Source organism: Fundulus heteroclitus, unplaced genomic scaffold, assembly GCF_011125445.2.
Source record: "Fundulus heteroclitus isolate FHET01 unplaced genomic scaffold, MU-UCD_Fhet_4.1 scaffold_41, whole genome shotgun sequence".
NCBI lineage: Eukaryota > Metazoa > Chordata > Actinopteri > Cyprinodontiformes > Fundulidae > Fundulus > Fundulus heteroclitus.
Genome location: NW_023396824.1, coordinates 623,262 through 636,996, shown reverse-complemented (window position 1 = coordinate 636,996; position 13,735 = coordinate 623,262). Strand labels below are relative to the sequence as shown.

General features: G+C 49.6%; 2 protein-coding genes across 2 annotated transcripts in view; one reads left to right on the top strand and one right to left on the bottom strand.

The window, feature by feature from the left end:
- LOC118560255 (protein NLRC3-like) overlaps positions 1-13,735 on the top strand; it is a 943,592-nt gene that overhangs the window by 458,485 nt on the left and 471,372 nt on the right. The window lies entirely within an intron of this gene.
- cnga1b (cyclic nucleotide gated channel subunit alpha 1b) lies at positions 1,646-12,982 on the bottom strand. Its single transcript, XM_021314492.2, has 15 exons — positions 12,755-12,982; positions 9,625-9,756; positions 9,436-9,510; positions 9,290-9,343; positions 9,079-9,201; positions 8,896-9,000; positions 5,983-6,089; positions 5,730-5,904; positions 5,394-5,530; positions 5,147-5,319; positions 3,448-3,573; positions 3,144-3,296; positions 2,830-3,061; positions 2,577-2,752; positions 1,646-2,499 (listed from the first exon to the last, which is right to left on the bottom strand). The coding sequence occupies exons 2-15, from the start codon at positions 9,735-9,737 to the stop codon at positions 2,257-2,259; spliced, it is 1,992 nt and encodes a 663-aa protein (XP_021170167.2). The 5' UTR covers positions 9,738-9,756; positions 12,755-12,982; the 3' UTR covers positions 1,646-2,256.

The following is a 13,735-nucleotide window of genomic DNA, read 5'->3' as shown; positions in this document are numbered from 1 at the left end:
CACAGGATGTGGACAGGTAGGCAACAAGCGGCAGCAACAACAGCGTCGTACCGAAGAAAACGATGGAAACCAGGCAGCTTTCAGGTCCTCAGTCCCTTCTTCTTTATTTTCTCCAAAAATAATCCAAAGAGCAAAAAGTAAAGTGCATGGAGGCGTAGCAGCAACAGTCTGCTGGCAGCAGCAGAACATCTCAGTGAACTGGAGCCTTTTAAAGGTTTTCACACCTAACTGGGTAAACCATTAAAACCACTAGAGAAGCATAATGACATTAGCTCTATTAAAACCAATGTAATAAATAATATAATAGTAATAGTAATTAATATTACTATTACTATATTAAAACCACTAGAGAAGAATAATGACATCAGCTCTAATAAAACCAATGTAATAAATAATATAATAGTAATAGTAATTAATATTACTATTACTATATTAAAACCACTAGAGAAGCATGATGAAACAATGAATATAAACCTCCTCCATTAAAACCCACCAATAAACCATTTAAAATAACCCACCAATTAAATAGAAAAATCCTAAAACCAAACACCATAACTGTAAAAAATTCCCCATCAATCTAAAACCATAAACTACCCCCGGGGATCTTTTGGGCCAGAAACCTGGAGATGGTAAATAAAAACAACATACAGCAGTAAAACCTTTAAAACATAACATACACTACACACTAAGACTTATTACTAAAATTTTATTTATAGTTGTTGTTCGGCAGGGCTGGGGATGGGCTGCTACCGGACCTGCATGGGAAACCCAAAATACTCAATAAATAACTTTTAAAACAATTGTGTGCAATTCTTTAACATTGGTTGTGTGTAAATTAGCCGATAACTTAAAGTCAGTGTGTTATAAAAAGTGCCGTGTGCACGTTCCAGGTGCTTCAGGTAAGGTGCCTGCACTGAAAAAACGGAACTTAAAATAACTAAAATGTTCTTAAAATTAGTATATTTGTCCTTGATTTGCGCAGGTAAATAAGATGATTTGCCAATGGAATAAGATTTTTGAACTTAAAATAGGAACAAGTCATCTCCATCATCTTATTTCAACTGCAGGATGTCTAATTATCTTATTTTACCTGATATTATTTACCTGCTCAAATCAAGGACAAATAAACTAACTTTAAGAACATTTTACTTATTTTTAGATCCATTTTTGCAGTGTGTGTGTAGATGTCCAGCAGCGGACCGGGCGTTTGCTAAATGGGACATTAATCCTGTGTGACAGAACAGCAATCAGGATTAAAGAGGCAGAAATAAGCTTCCCCCACTGGGTAAAGACCAATGAGGAGGGGGTAAATCACCTCAGGGGGCTTCAGGTGGTCCCAGGGCTCCTCTACGTCTGAAGGCGTCTGGTGAAGGAGCAGCTGACCAGGGGGCCTCCTTTGGACCTGTTCTGGTTCTGTCCCACTGGGAGGAGGTGATGGGACACCTCCACAAACATCTGGATGAACATCCTCCCTTCATCAGAAGGAGGTGGAGGATGGCGATGGTGAGACGGGTGTTAGGGTTTGGGTTCTGGACCGGGTCCCTCACGGCTAAACGCATGGCTGACACATGTCGGGTCAGGCTTGTGGTTCTGTTTACCTACAGCATCTAGCAGCACATGAAATAAAGAGCCGGGTTTCTCTTCCTTAGAAAATAGATTTATTTCAGCCTCCATCATTTTCATCCACTGGTTCTGCCGAGCATCTTTAACAAGCATCATTTAAAGCGCAGAACCACTGGCTCTGAGTCCATCTAGTGGACCGTCCTGCCAGAGGTTCTGGGTTGCAGCCGGTAAACAGAAGCTAAAGCACGTCTGGAGCAAACGGACGTTGGTGGAAACGATGTCACTATGGCGCTGGACGAAGGGCTCCAGCGGTTCCTTCACCCTCAGACTGACTAAGAATCAGGTCTCAGCATGAAGAGTGTCTCTACGGTCAGACAAGCCTGCAGCCATTCATTATCCAACATATGTTACACAATAATACAGTTTATGACGTAAAAAGACTACATGAAACCGTCCCCCGGGGGCCCGCCGAGCCGTCTCCAGAGTCTCTGTTCCAACATTCCTCAGAGAACCGTCATGAACTCACATCAATGTAAATCTAAGGATCCAAAATTAAAAACTTTGGGATTTTAAACGTTTAACTTGAATCTTGCTGGGTTTGTGAATTTATTTCACTTCTCGTCTTCTTGAAGTCCTTCTATCTGCTTGCCTCAAACTAAAACTCCCCGGTCCTCAGTCCCTGCCGTCTTCCTCCTACTTCTTCTCCTCTTCTTTGGTGGTCTCGGGTGTGGGAGGGGGCGGGGCATCTCCAGGTGCGTCCTCCCTGGGCGGGGCCAGCTTCTTCTCCAGGCGGGTGACCCTGTGTTTGAGCTTGCTGTGGGTGGCTTCGTGCTCCGCCAGCAGCCGGGCGTACTGCGTCTGCAGCGTGTCCAGGTTGCTCGTCATGCGGTCCACCTTCTCCTCGATCTCCTTGGGGTCCGGGCCCTGCGCTGCCACCTGGAAAACAGCAAGAAGTACCGCTTTACGTTACTCTCAGGGAGACTGCAGTCGTTCACTGCATCCTGGGACTCTACCTCCAGATCCAGCAGTCCGTCCTTCATCAGGATCTGGCGCCCCTTCTCCTCCAGCAGCGCTTTGGCGTCAGGATACTCCGTCAGCGCCTCCATCAGGTCGTCTTTGGAAAGGCAGAAGAGGTCGGAGTACCCGATGCTCCTGATGTTCGCCGTCCTCCTGTTTCCTGCCTTACTTCCTGTTGGACAACAGCAAAGAATGTTTCTCGTAACGTTGGAGGAGAGACTTCCTGTCCTCTCTATGACGACCTTTCACCTTTGATGGCCAGGATGCTGATCTCCCCGAAGTAACTTCCCTCGCTCAGGACAACGAACTGCGTGACGCCGTCATCAGCGACCACAGCCAGCTTTCCCTCCTTGATGATGTACATCTCTCTGCCGATGTCACCCTTCTTGCAGATGTAGTCTCCTGGACTGAAGACCTGCGGCTGCAGCTTCAGCACCAACTCCACCAGCAGGCCGGCCTCGCAGTCCGCAAAGATCCGGACCTGCAGAACCAAGCAGAGGAACCCTTACTGCGGGCGTCCAACGTCTCCGTCTAAGGAGGAGAGACCAGAGGGAAGACCTGACCTTCTTCAGGGTGTCCAGGTGCACGTTGATGGCGATCTCTGCTCTCAGTTTGTCCGGTAGGTACTTCAGAACCTCCCTCTCGTCCACAGCTTTCTTGTTGGTCCACAGGAAGTCAAACCACTTGATCACTCGCTTCTCCAGGTCTTTGGTGACCTGCAGAAAGGTTTGGGAACATGTCCGGTATGTTAGAAAGGAGCTGCGCAGTTCTGCAGCACAGGCAGAGGCGTTTAACTCGGTGCTTGTTGATTGCTAATGTTGGTTTGTATAGATTTGATGACACAGCAGAAAAAACACAAAGACGGACCTTTCGGAAGCTCATGTACTGTTTGATGGCGTCGATGCGGGCCTGGAAGTCGGCCCTGGCGGCGTTCATGTTGGTGATCATCGAGCCGACGTTACCGACGATGGTGGCAAAGATCAGCACACCCACCTGGAGGACAGGGACAGGCCGTTTACATCGGTTCTGGTCGGTAGGTCTTTACGGTAAGCCTCACAGAGCTTTAAGGCCATTCTAGACCAGAAACGACAACATTTAGATGTTCTGTCCTGATCTGAGTCAGTGTTTCCAGGCCTTTGTTGGTCCTCTGACATCAGCATTTTAACTTAAAGTCTGGATTTGCTCCTCCATCCCAGTATGGATGCCACATAGAAAACATGATTCTACTTTTAGTGACCGTTTATTTGGACTTCTGTCCTGTTTTCTTCTCATAATGTGAGCCACTGGTCTCCGTTCTGAAATTAGCGATACTCACCTGCAGTTTCTAATGCTTCAAAGGCAGATAAAGTAATTATTTTCAGGTTGTTTGGCTAACGGAGGTTAGCGTGATCACTCAGCACAATACAGACCATTGTTCTTCCAACCTGTAACAGTTACAGAACTAGGGACAATGGAGAGTAGAACCCAAGGTTCTGCAGAGATGAAGCTGATTCAAAATGCTGCGGCAAGAGTTCTGATGAAAATCAACAAGAGGGATCATATTTCTCCAATTTTAGCTTCCCTTCATTGGCTTCCTGTTAAATCAAGAATAGAATTTAAAATTCTCCTTCTAACGTATAAAGCCCTTAATAATCAAGCTCCATCATATATCAGAGCTCTGATTACCCCGTATGTTCCTAACAGAGCACTTCGCTCTCAGACTGCAGGTCTGCTGGTGGTTCCTAGAGTCTCTAAAAGTAGAATGGGAGGCAGATCCTTTAGCTATCAGGCTCCTCTCCTGTGGAACCAACTCCCAGTTTTGGTCCGTGAGGCAGACACCCTATCTACTTTTAAGACTAATGTTAAAACTTTCCTTTGTGACAAAGCTTCTAGTCAGAGTGGCTCATGTTACCCTGAGCTACCTCTATAGTTATGCTGCTATAGGCCTAGGCTGCTGGAGGACATCAGGATCTATTGTTCTTCAATTTTGCATGACAGTTGTCATTTCAGCTTTTAACTTTTTGCTCTCTCTCTTTTTTCTTCATAGTAGGTACACCTGGTCTGGCGTTCTGTTAACTGTGACATCATCCAGAGAAGACGGCTCACCCGCTACTACCATCTAATGTAGAACAGATTACTGGATCAATGTGTGCTTGTGTGCTTGTTTGTCTCTCTTGTTGTGTCTCTGCTCTGTCTTCTGTAACCCCAGTCGGTCGAGGCAGATGACCGTTCATACTGAGCCCGGTTCTGCCGGAGGTTTTCCTTCCCGTTAATGGGGAATTTTTCTTCCCACTGTCGCTTCATGCTTGCTCAGTATGAGGGATTGCTGCAAAGCCATGGACAATGCAGATGACTCTCCATGTGGCTCTACGGTTCCCCAGGAGTGAATGCTGCTTGTCGGGACTTTGATGCAATCAACTGGTTTCCTTATATAGGACATTTTTGACCAATCTGTATAATCTGACCCAATCTGTATAATATGACTGAACTTGACTTTGTAAAGTGCCTTGAGATGACATGTTTCATGATTTGGCGCTATATATATAAAATTGAATTGAATTGAATTGAATTGAAGAGCTAAACCCACCAGGAAGTCCGTCACAACGAAGAAGTACTCCGAGTTCTCCACAGGGGGCGGCGTTTCTCCAATGGTGGTGAGCGTTAGCGTGGACCAGTACATACTGTAGGCGTACTTCCGGACCAGACGACCAAACTCTGGATCCGCCGGGTCCGGATACACAAACCTGTCAGAACCAAAACCTGAAAGGGAAAGGTGAGGAAAGTGTAACTAACAAGGTATTTTCAGAGGAGCCGACTTATTCAGCGTGACCTACCAATCGCCTTGGAGAAGGAGTAGTAGAGGCAGGCGTTCCAGTGGATGATGATGAGGATGTACATCACAAGGTTGGAGATACGCAGCGCATTGGGGTAATTTGTTCTGGTCTCAGTCCGCTGAAAGAACTCCATCATCCTGAAATGGAGGCACAGGAGGTGAAACTGAAGTTAGCACCTCTCTGTTATCTTAAACCAGTCCCTAACACCCTCTGGTCACAACGTTGTCCCAGCATGTGGATAAAAACCATGAGGTCAGCCCAACGAAGGCCGGGTTCACCTGGATGACTAAAGACTCTAGCAGACTCAAACCAATTGTGGATGAGAGTGTTGCGTACCTGTTGAATCTTAGTAGCTTGTTGAGGCGGATCTCAGGGTAAGTGACACCAAGAACGAGGTACATGATGTCGGTGGGAATCATGGAGACCATATCCAGCTTGAACTGTAAGGTTTTCATGTAACGCTCGCGTAGTTTCTGCTCGTCTTTGACCAGCAAACCCTGCTCCAGGTAACCTGCGGTCACAGCAAGCCTCATCAGTACACGCCTCTACAAATAGCCACATGTGTGTGCGGGTCTGTGTGTGTTCACACCTGTCCTGGTTCTGAAAATCATGTCCAGAACATAGATGACGTCACAGATAAAGTCCACAATGAACCACATGACCAGATAGTCGGTCTGCAGCTCCTCAAAGCAGGCCCTGGAAAACAGACACAGACGTTATTCCTGAAGCTCCACTCCAACAGGTACTGACATTATGTGGACCGAAACCTGGACCTGGCTTCTTTAGTATGACACTGAGAGACTGAGAGATGATCTATTGAAGCCTGCAGAACATCACATGTCCTGATTGGTGCTTCTGTTCAACACTAAGAGAAACCAAGAAGTAGCAGCACCACTGGCAGAGAGAGAAAGGACGATCAGTCTGCAGGGCCAGGCGATGTTAGGGTCATCCTCATGGTCTCCATACCCTGACCGAGGCCGTCTTGAGCTTCTGTCTGATTTACTAGTTAGTAATGAGCTCCAAACTACAGTTGCTCTAGATCTTATGATCCAAACATATTTCTGTGATCTAACACATCTAATGATGAGGAAACCTTTCTTCTTCCTCAGTACGCACACCGGTGCTGTAGGGTGGATGTTTTATGCCCTTTAGGTAGATTTATCTGACAGTACCTGGACGATCGGAGCTGCTAGGAAGCAGACAGACCAATGGCAAGTGTGGACTAACGTTGTGCCCTAAAACCTTGAGCTTTTTCTATTGTTTGGAGGAACCTGCTGGTTCCTAGTTCCCCATACATACACAGGGAACACAAAGACCCTAAAGGAACCAAAGCACTGGTCCTGGACTGGACCAGTTCATGGTTAGTGTGTAACCGGACCGAGCCGATGGTTGGTGTGTAACCGGACCGAGTCGATGGTTGGTGTGTAACCGGACCGAGCCGATGGTTGGTGTGTAACCGGACAGAGTCGATGGTTGGGTGTAACCGGACCGAGTCGATGGTTGGTGTGCAACCGGACCGAGTCGATGGTTGGTGTGTAACCGGACCGAGTCGATGGTTGGTGTGTAACCGGACAGAGACGATGGTTGGTGTGTAACAGGACCGAGTCGATGGTTGGTGTGTAACCGGACTGAGTCGATGGTTGGTGTGTAACCGGACCGAGTCGATGGTTGGTGTGTAACCGGACCGAGTTCATGGTTGGTGTGTAACCGGACCGAGTCGATGGTTGGTGTGTAACCGGACCGAGTCGATGGTTGGTGTGTAACCGGACCGAGTTCATGGTTGGTGTGTAACCGGACCGAGTCGATGGTTGGTGTGTAACCGGACAGAGTCGATGGTTGGTGTGTAACCGGACAGAGTCGATGGTTGGTGTGTAACCGGACAGAGTCGATGGTTGGTGTGTAACCGGACAGAGACGATGGTTGGTGTGTAACCGGACAGAGACGATGGTTGGTGTGTAACCGGACCGAGTTCATGGTTGGTGTGTAACCGGACCGAGTCGATGGTTGGTGTGTAACCGGACAGAGACGATGGTTGGTGTGTAACCGGACCGAGTCGATGGTTGGTGTGTAACCGGACCGAGTCGATGGTTGGTGTGTAACCGGACCGAGTCGATGGTTGGTGTGTAACCGGACCGAGTTCATGGTTGGTGTGTAACCGGACCGAGTCGATGGTTGGTGTGTAACCGGACCGAGTCGATGGTTGGTGTGTAACCGGACCGAGTCGATGGTTGGTGTGTAACCGGACCGAGTCCATGGTTGGTGTGTAACCGGACCGAGTCGATGGTTGGTGTGTAACCGGGTCGAGTCGATGGTTGGTGTGTAACCGGGTCGAGTCGATGGTTGGTGTGTAACCGGACCGAGTCGATGATTGGTGTGTAACCGGACTGAGTCGATGATTGGGTGTGTAACCGGACCGAGTACATGGTTGGTGTGTAACTGGACCGAGTCGATGGTTGGTGTGTAACCGGACCGAGTCGTTGGTTGGGGTGTAACCGGACCGAGTCGATGGTTGGTGTGTAACTGGACAGAGTCCATGGTTGGTGTGTAACTGGACAGAGTCGATGGTTGGTGTGTAACCGGACCGAGTCGATGGTTGGTGTGTAACCGGACAGAGACGATGGTTGGTGTGTAACCGGACAGAGTCGATGGTTGGTGTGTAACCGGACAGAGACGATGGTTGGTGTGTAACCGGACCGAGTCGATGGTTGGTGTGTAACCGGAACCGAGTCGATGGTTGGTGTGTAACCGGACCGAACCCATGGTTGGGGTGTAACCGGACCGAGTCGATGGTTGGTGTGTAACCGGACAGAGACGATGGTTGGTGTGTAACCGGACCGAGTCGATGGTTGGTGTGTAACCGGACCGAGTCGATGGTTGGTGTGTAACCGGACCGAGCCGATGGTTGGTGTGTAACCGGACCGAGTCGATGGTTGGTGTGTAACCGGGTCGAGTCCATGGTTGGTGTGTAACCGGACCGAGTCCATGGTTGGTGTGTAACCGGACCGAGTCCATGGTTGGTGTGTAACCGGACCGAGTTCATGGTTGGTGTGTTACCGGACTGAGCCGATGGTTGGTGTGTAACCGGACCGAGTCGATGGTTGGGTGTGTAACCGGACCGAGTCGATGGTTGGGAATGTAACCGGACCGAGTCGTTGGTTGGGGTGTAACCGGACCGAGTCGATGGTTGGTGTGTAACCGGACCGAGTCGATGGTTGGTGTGTAACCGGACAGAGACGATGGTTGGTGTGTAACCGGACCGAGTCGATGGTTGGTGTGTAACCGGACCGAGCCGATGGTTGGTGTGTAACCGGACCGAGTTCATGGTTGGTGTGTTACCGGACCGAGTCGATGGTTGGTGTGTAACCGGACCGAGTCGATGGTTGGTGTAACCGGATCGAGTCGATGGTTGGTGTGGTACCGGACAGAGACTATGGTTGGTGTGTAACCGGACAGAGACTATGGTTGGTGTGTAACTGGACAGAGACGATGGTTGGTGTGGTACCTGGCTATGATCAGGGTCCAGTTGTACATGACAGGGATGGTGATGATGAGCAGCCAGTAGTAGTAAGTGTTCCCGGCCGGGTCGATCACTGTGATCTCTTTAGCCCTAGAGAGAGAAACACAGTAAGAGTCATTCCACCTCCTTTTAGCGTTTAAAGTGAAGGATCAGCTGCCGGAAACCTACGCCTCCTCCTTGGCCTTCTTCTCTTTTTCCAGCTTCTCCTTTTCCTTCTGCTTCTCCTTCTCCTTCTCCTCCTTCTCCTTCTGCTTCTGCTCCTTCCTCTCCCGTTTCTCCTGCTTCTCTTTTCTGGGCGGCACAGAGGAGACTATAAACTATGAGGCGACTCAGAACCAGCTGGAGATGATATCCTGGTCATAGGAACAGTCAGACTTACTCTCTCTTCTCCTTTTTCTCTTTCTTCTCCTTCTTTTTCCTCTGCTTCTCCTCCCTGGAAAACAGATTATAGTCCCAATAAGCAGCAGCTGGTGATTGGACGTGGATCAAACACAGTCATGGGAATGTGAATTGGAAGCAGCTTACTCCTCCTCCTCCTCCTCGTTGTTGTTGCTGTTGTTGACGTTGAACAGCGCTCCTGGTCCACACCTCTGGGTTCTTCTGGAGAAAACAAGCAGATATCATGGTGAGGACCTCCTTCCACTGCCACAGGCCTCCCCACCCATCAGCTGGACGTCTACTCTAAGGCAGGACGAGGCCTCAGCAGCGACTCACCTGAGCCCCTCTGTGACGTCACCTGGCTCCTCCTCCTCCGTGTCCTGGAGCACGATGGTGGGGGGATTTAGCCCGGATGCGTGGCGAGGGATTAGTGGCGCTACTTTAGCCATGGTGACACCGTTCCTCTGGCTGAGAGGGAGGAACATTGCTCCTGGTCAACATCAACATTCACTAGAGTCTCTGGTGTTTCCTGGTGGATAAGAACTGGAACCGAGTCTAGGAGGTGTTCCTACAACCAATTCATAACCTGATGGATCTGCTGGATGGTTAAGACCAGCAGGAACAACCTGAGCAGAAGACTTTCATCCAGAAAGACACCGGATCGTGTCTCTGAACAGCCGCCCTGGTTGAGGCACCAACGTGACCTAACGTTCCCACCAGTCTCCTCCTGCTCTTAATCACCACTTTCCCCCCTCTGACATGTCTGGTTCAGCTCACCCCCCCCCCCCCCCCCCCCGTCTTTTGTCCTGGTTCTGTAGCGGCGGTAGCTACAACCAATGAGAGCAAAGACTAAAGGTTCTGGTCACTCATCGTCTCTCTGCCAGGGAGCCTCGTTAGCGCAGGAAACAACGATCATAAGCATCAGTAGAGATGGAAAATAAATCCTTGTCTCTGTTTTTCCTCCCTTCAGTGAGTAATTTACCATGAAAGGAGGAACTGAAGCTAACACGGATGCAGCTGATCTCCATGTTTGGTCCCACAGGCTGGAGTTCTGGTGAGGCTGCGTCACGCCGGTCCGATCCTGAGCAAATCTGACCCCAGGCAGGTTTAAGTCTCTCAGGGTTTGAACTGTGGACCTGCTTCACGGTGTTCTGCTGCGTCAGGACAGGGTCCACCACCATCACATCTCACTGTTTCTGTCTGATTTACAGATAAACTGATGTAATTTAAGACAAAAGCTCTGCTCCCGGTGACAATTATTCACCGTTAGGTCAGAAAGTGGCCATTACTGTAATATTTAGAGCATTTAATTCCTGAGTTAACCATTACAAGCAGAATTATATTAAACAAGTGTAAACGTGAAGAAAAAGCTGCAGGGATTAAAGTGAATATCTTCCTAGAATCAGGGTCTGGTCGGTCTGAGTTGCAGGTTAAATGATGCTAAGGTTAAATTAGCAGGATGGTTATTATCCCATGGGAAAAGCTTCTATTATGCCACAGAACCAGGAAATAATACAGATAATCTCAAATAAAGCGATGCTGGTTTCTTTAAACTGTGTGAAGCTCTGAGGGCCAAATGGTTTCACAGGAACAGGTTTCTGTTTTCTAGAAAAGGCTTTATATGATCATGATATCACATTTCTGGGTTTGTAATGGAAACTGAGCTTTCTGCTGGTGAATAATATAAACTTTAGATTATCTCCTACAAAGAGCCGACATAAACAGAAAAATCTGATGAAGACATGAATAAAACCTTCAGTAGATCTAACCTGACGGACCAACTCGACATTTCATCTCTCATCCAAAAGCTTCTGGTTCTGTGGACCTGAAGAAACCTTCTGAGGTGAAACACCTTCCAGAGACCAGAGAAGATCCCTGAGGTCCATCATGTTCTGGGTCACTGGGGATCTGCAGCTCAGTACGAACACAGAGGTTCTGGTTCTGGCCTCAGAGGTTCTTCAGAGAACATCCAGCATCATGGAGACCAGCAGACAGGTCAGGGAGGAGGTTCTGGTCCAGTTTCCAGCAGGTCAGGTTCTACAGAACCTCCCAGAGTTCTGATCATCATGTGGACCTGGAGAGAGGATGGACCACCTGCAGACCTACCAGGACATGGACGTCCACCTGGACTGACAGGCTGGACCAGGAGAGCATTGATCAGAGAAGCAGGAGGACCATGGTGGCTCTGGAGGAGCTGCAGAGACCCACAGCTCAGGAGGATCAGTCCACAGGACAACTGAGAGTCATGGACTCTACCAATCAGTGCCCGTATTCTCAAAGATCCTCAGAGATCCTCAGAGTCTGAGCTTCAGAGCGATTCATAGTTTCTGAGGGCGACTCTGAGGAAGGAGACAACAGAAATGTTTCTCAGTGAGGAGGTGTGGGTGGTCCTGCTGATAGGTGTGGGGGTCCACAGAGCAACCTTTAGATCCATCTGTTCATGGAACAGTGGCGATGGGGAATTGGTGAGAAGTTCTCCTTACAGGTTGCTACAGACATGCAGGAGATGCAGCAAACATCTGGGAAACGGTGCTGCAGGCACAGGAGAACCAATCTGATCTGCTGATGGAAACTAACACTGAACATCCTCCTGGCTCTTCTCCAGCAGACACAGGAGGAGATCCTGCGGGAGACCTGAGACTGAGGTGGAGGTCCACCTTCCAGCAGGAGAACCAGCCTGAACCTGCAGCCTGAGGTGTTAGGGGATGAATGGCCTAGTCAAAGTCCAGACTTAAATACAACTGGGATTCTCTGGCAGGAAACAGATGTCCAGAGATGCTCTCCATCCAACCTGATGGATCAGAACCCAGCAGATCTGCTGCTGGACCTGCAGGTGGCTCCACAAAGTCCTGACCTCACCCCCGCTAGCAGAGTGCATGTTGGGACAGAGGTGAAGGAGTATGAATACTTATGAACGCACGGTGCAGTGTGCCTGTAAACAGGAGCTGACAGGAGGAAGACCTGTGCATGTGAGGACCACCTGAGGGTTTGGGTCCAGCTGTGAGAGGAGAAGGTGTGAAGATCTGGAACCAGGAGAACCTTGGAAACCAGATTTAAAAGATGATTTCATTCATTTCAGGGACAGACCCAGATGTGAGTCAGTGATCTGGGCTCATGGTGCTCCAGTCTGGTTCATCTGAGCTCAGAGTGCTCCACCACAGCTGCGTCCGTCTGCAGCAGCTCAGATTTCAGCATTAAAGCTCTTAAAACCCATCAAACCGAGGCTAGACGAGTGATTCAGAGCTAAAAGGTCTGAATACACCCAGACGGCGTCCACAGAGCAGCTCTGACCGTCCTGCTCCCCAAACCTTTAAACATGCAGGTTCCTGACCCAGAGGTTCCCATCAGGTCAGGAAGGTTGGTTTGAACCAGAACCAGAGGAGTTCTGTGTGTCGCAGCAGAACCTCTGAGGCCTTCAGGACCTTCAGTATGCTCAGAAATATGTCCCGGGACATTATCTCCTTACCTGTCAGCTGATAATCCTGCGTTATGTGGCCTAGATCCCCTGACTGCCCTCCAAACGCATGGCCGAGGAAACCGGGGGGCGACTCCCCGTGCACAGCCCCCGAAACACACCTGGGTCCTGGAAGACCCCCAGACAGGAGAAACGAGGGGAGAGTGGAGGAAAGCAGGGGGCCGGCAGGGAGGAAGGAGAGAAGTGCTTCCTGCGGGGCGTCTCCTCTGTCACCCTGACAGGGATAAAGGGATTACAGGAGGATGATGCGTCCTTCTCACACAGCCAGGAGGCCTGGGGACGGAGCCTGGGGGCGCAGCCTGGGGGCGCAGAGCCTGGGGGCAGCCTGGGGACGGAGCTGGGTCGGATCCAGGAGCGGGTCTGCAGGTGGAGCTGTGGAACCAGACCTTCATTAAATCAGCAGAGCGTCATCAGGAGGTCCAGGTGCAGCTGGGAGCCTAAGGGCGGGAGCCTGAGGGCAAAGGAGTGATGAGGGAGGGGGGGCTGAGGAGGAAAGAGAGACAAACGAGGGAAAAGTGAGGAGGGTGAGATTAGAGAGAGCGGTGCTGCTGAGTCAGCGCTGTAGCCCTAATAACACAAACACACCCAGGGAGAGAGGGGGGGGGGCAGCTTTGATTGGCTTACTGGGAATTAGATGAACAAAGCTGATGAACTTAAACCAGGCAGTGGACAGCATCAGCCAATCAGAGTCAGTGCAAACAACTTTCCTCAGCCTGCAGCTCAGAAAGTCAGCAGCAACCTCAGTAAAAAGCCTAAATCTGACTTCCAGGCTGTGTTTTATCACCACACTTTCATTCTGGTGTCCTCACAGGGAGGGCAAACCCACCTGCAGCCTCTGCTGCCCCCTCTAGTGTTCAGGTGGAGGAATAACAGCTGAGATGCTGCCAGTCCTGCTAAAAGAAGAGCAGGAACATCAGTGATGAAGTCGGCATTCGATGACATCATTTGCTGGTTATCTAGTGGGGGGGGGGG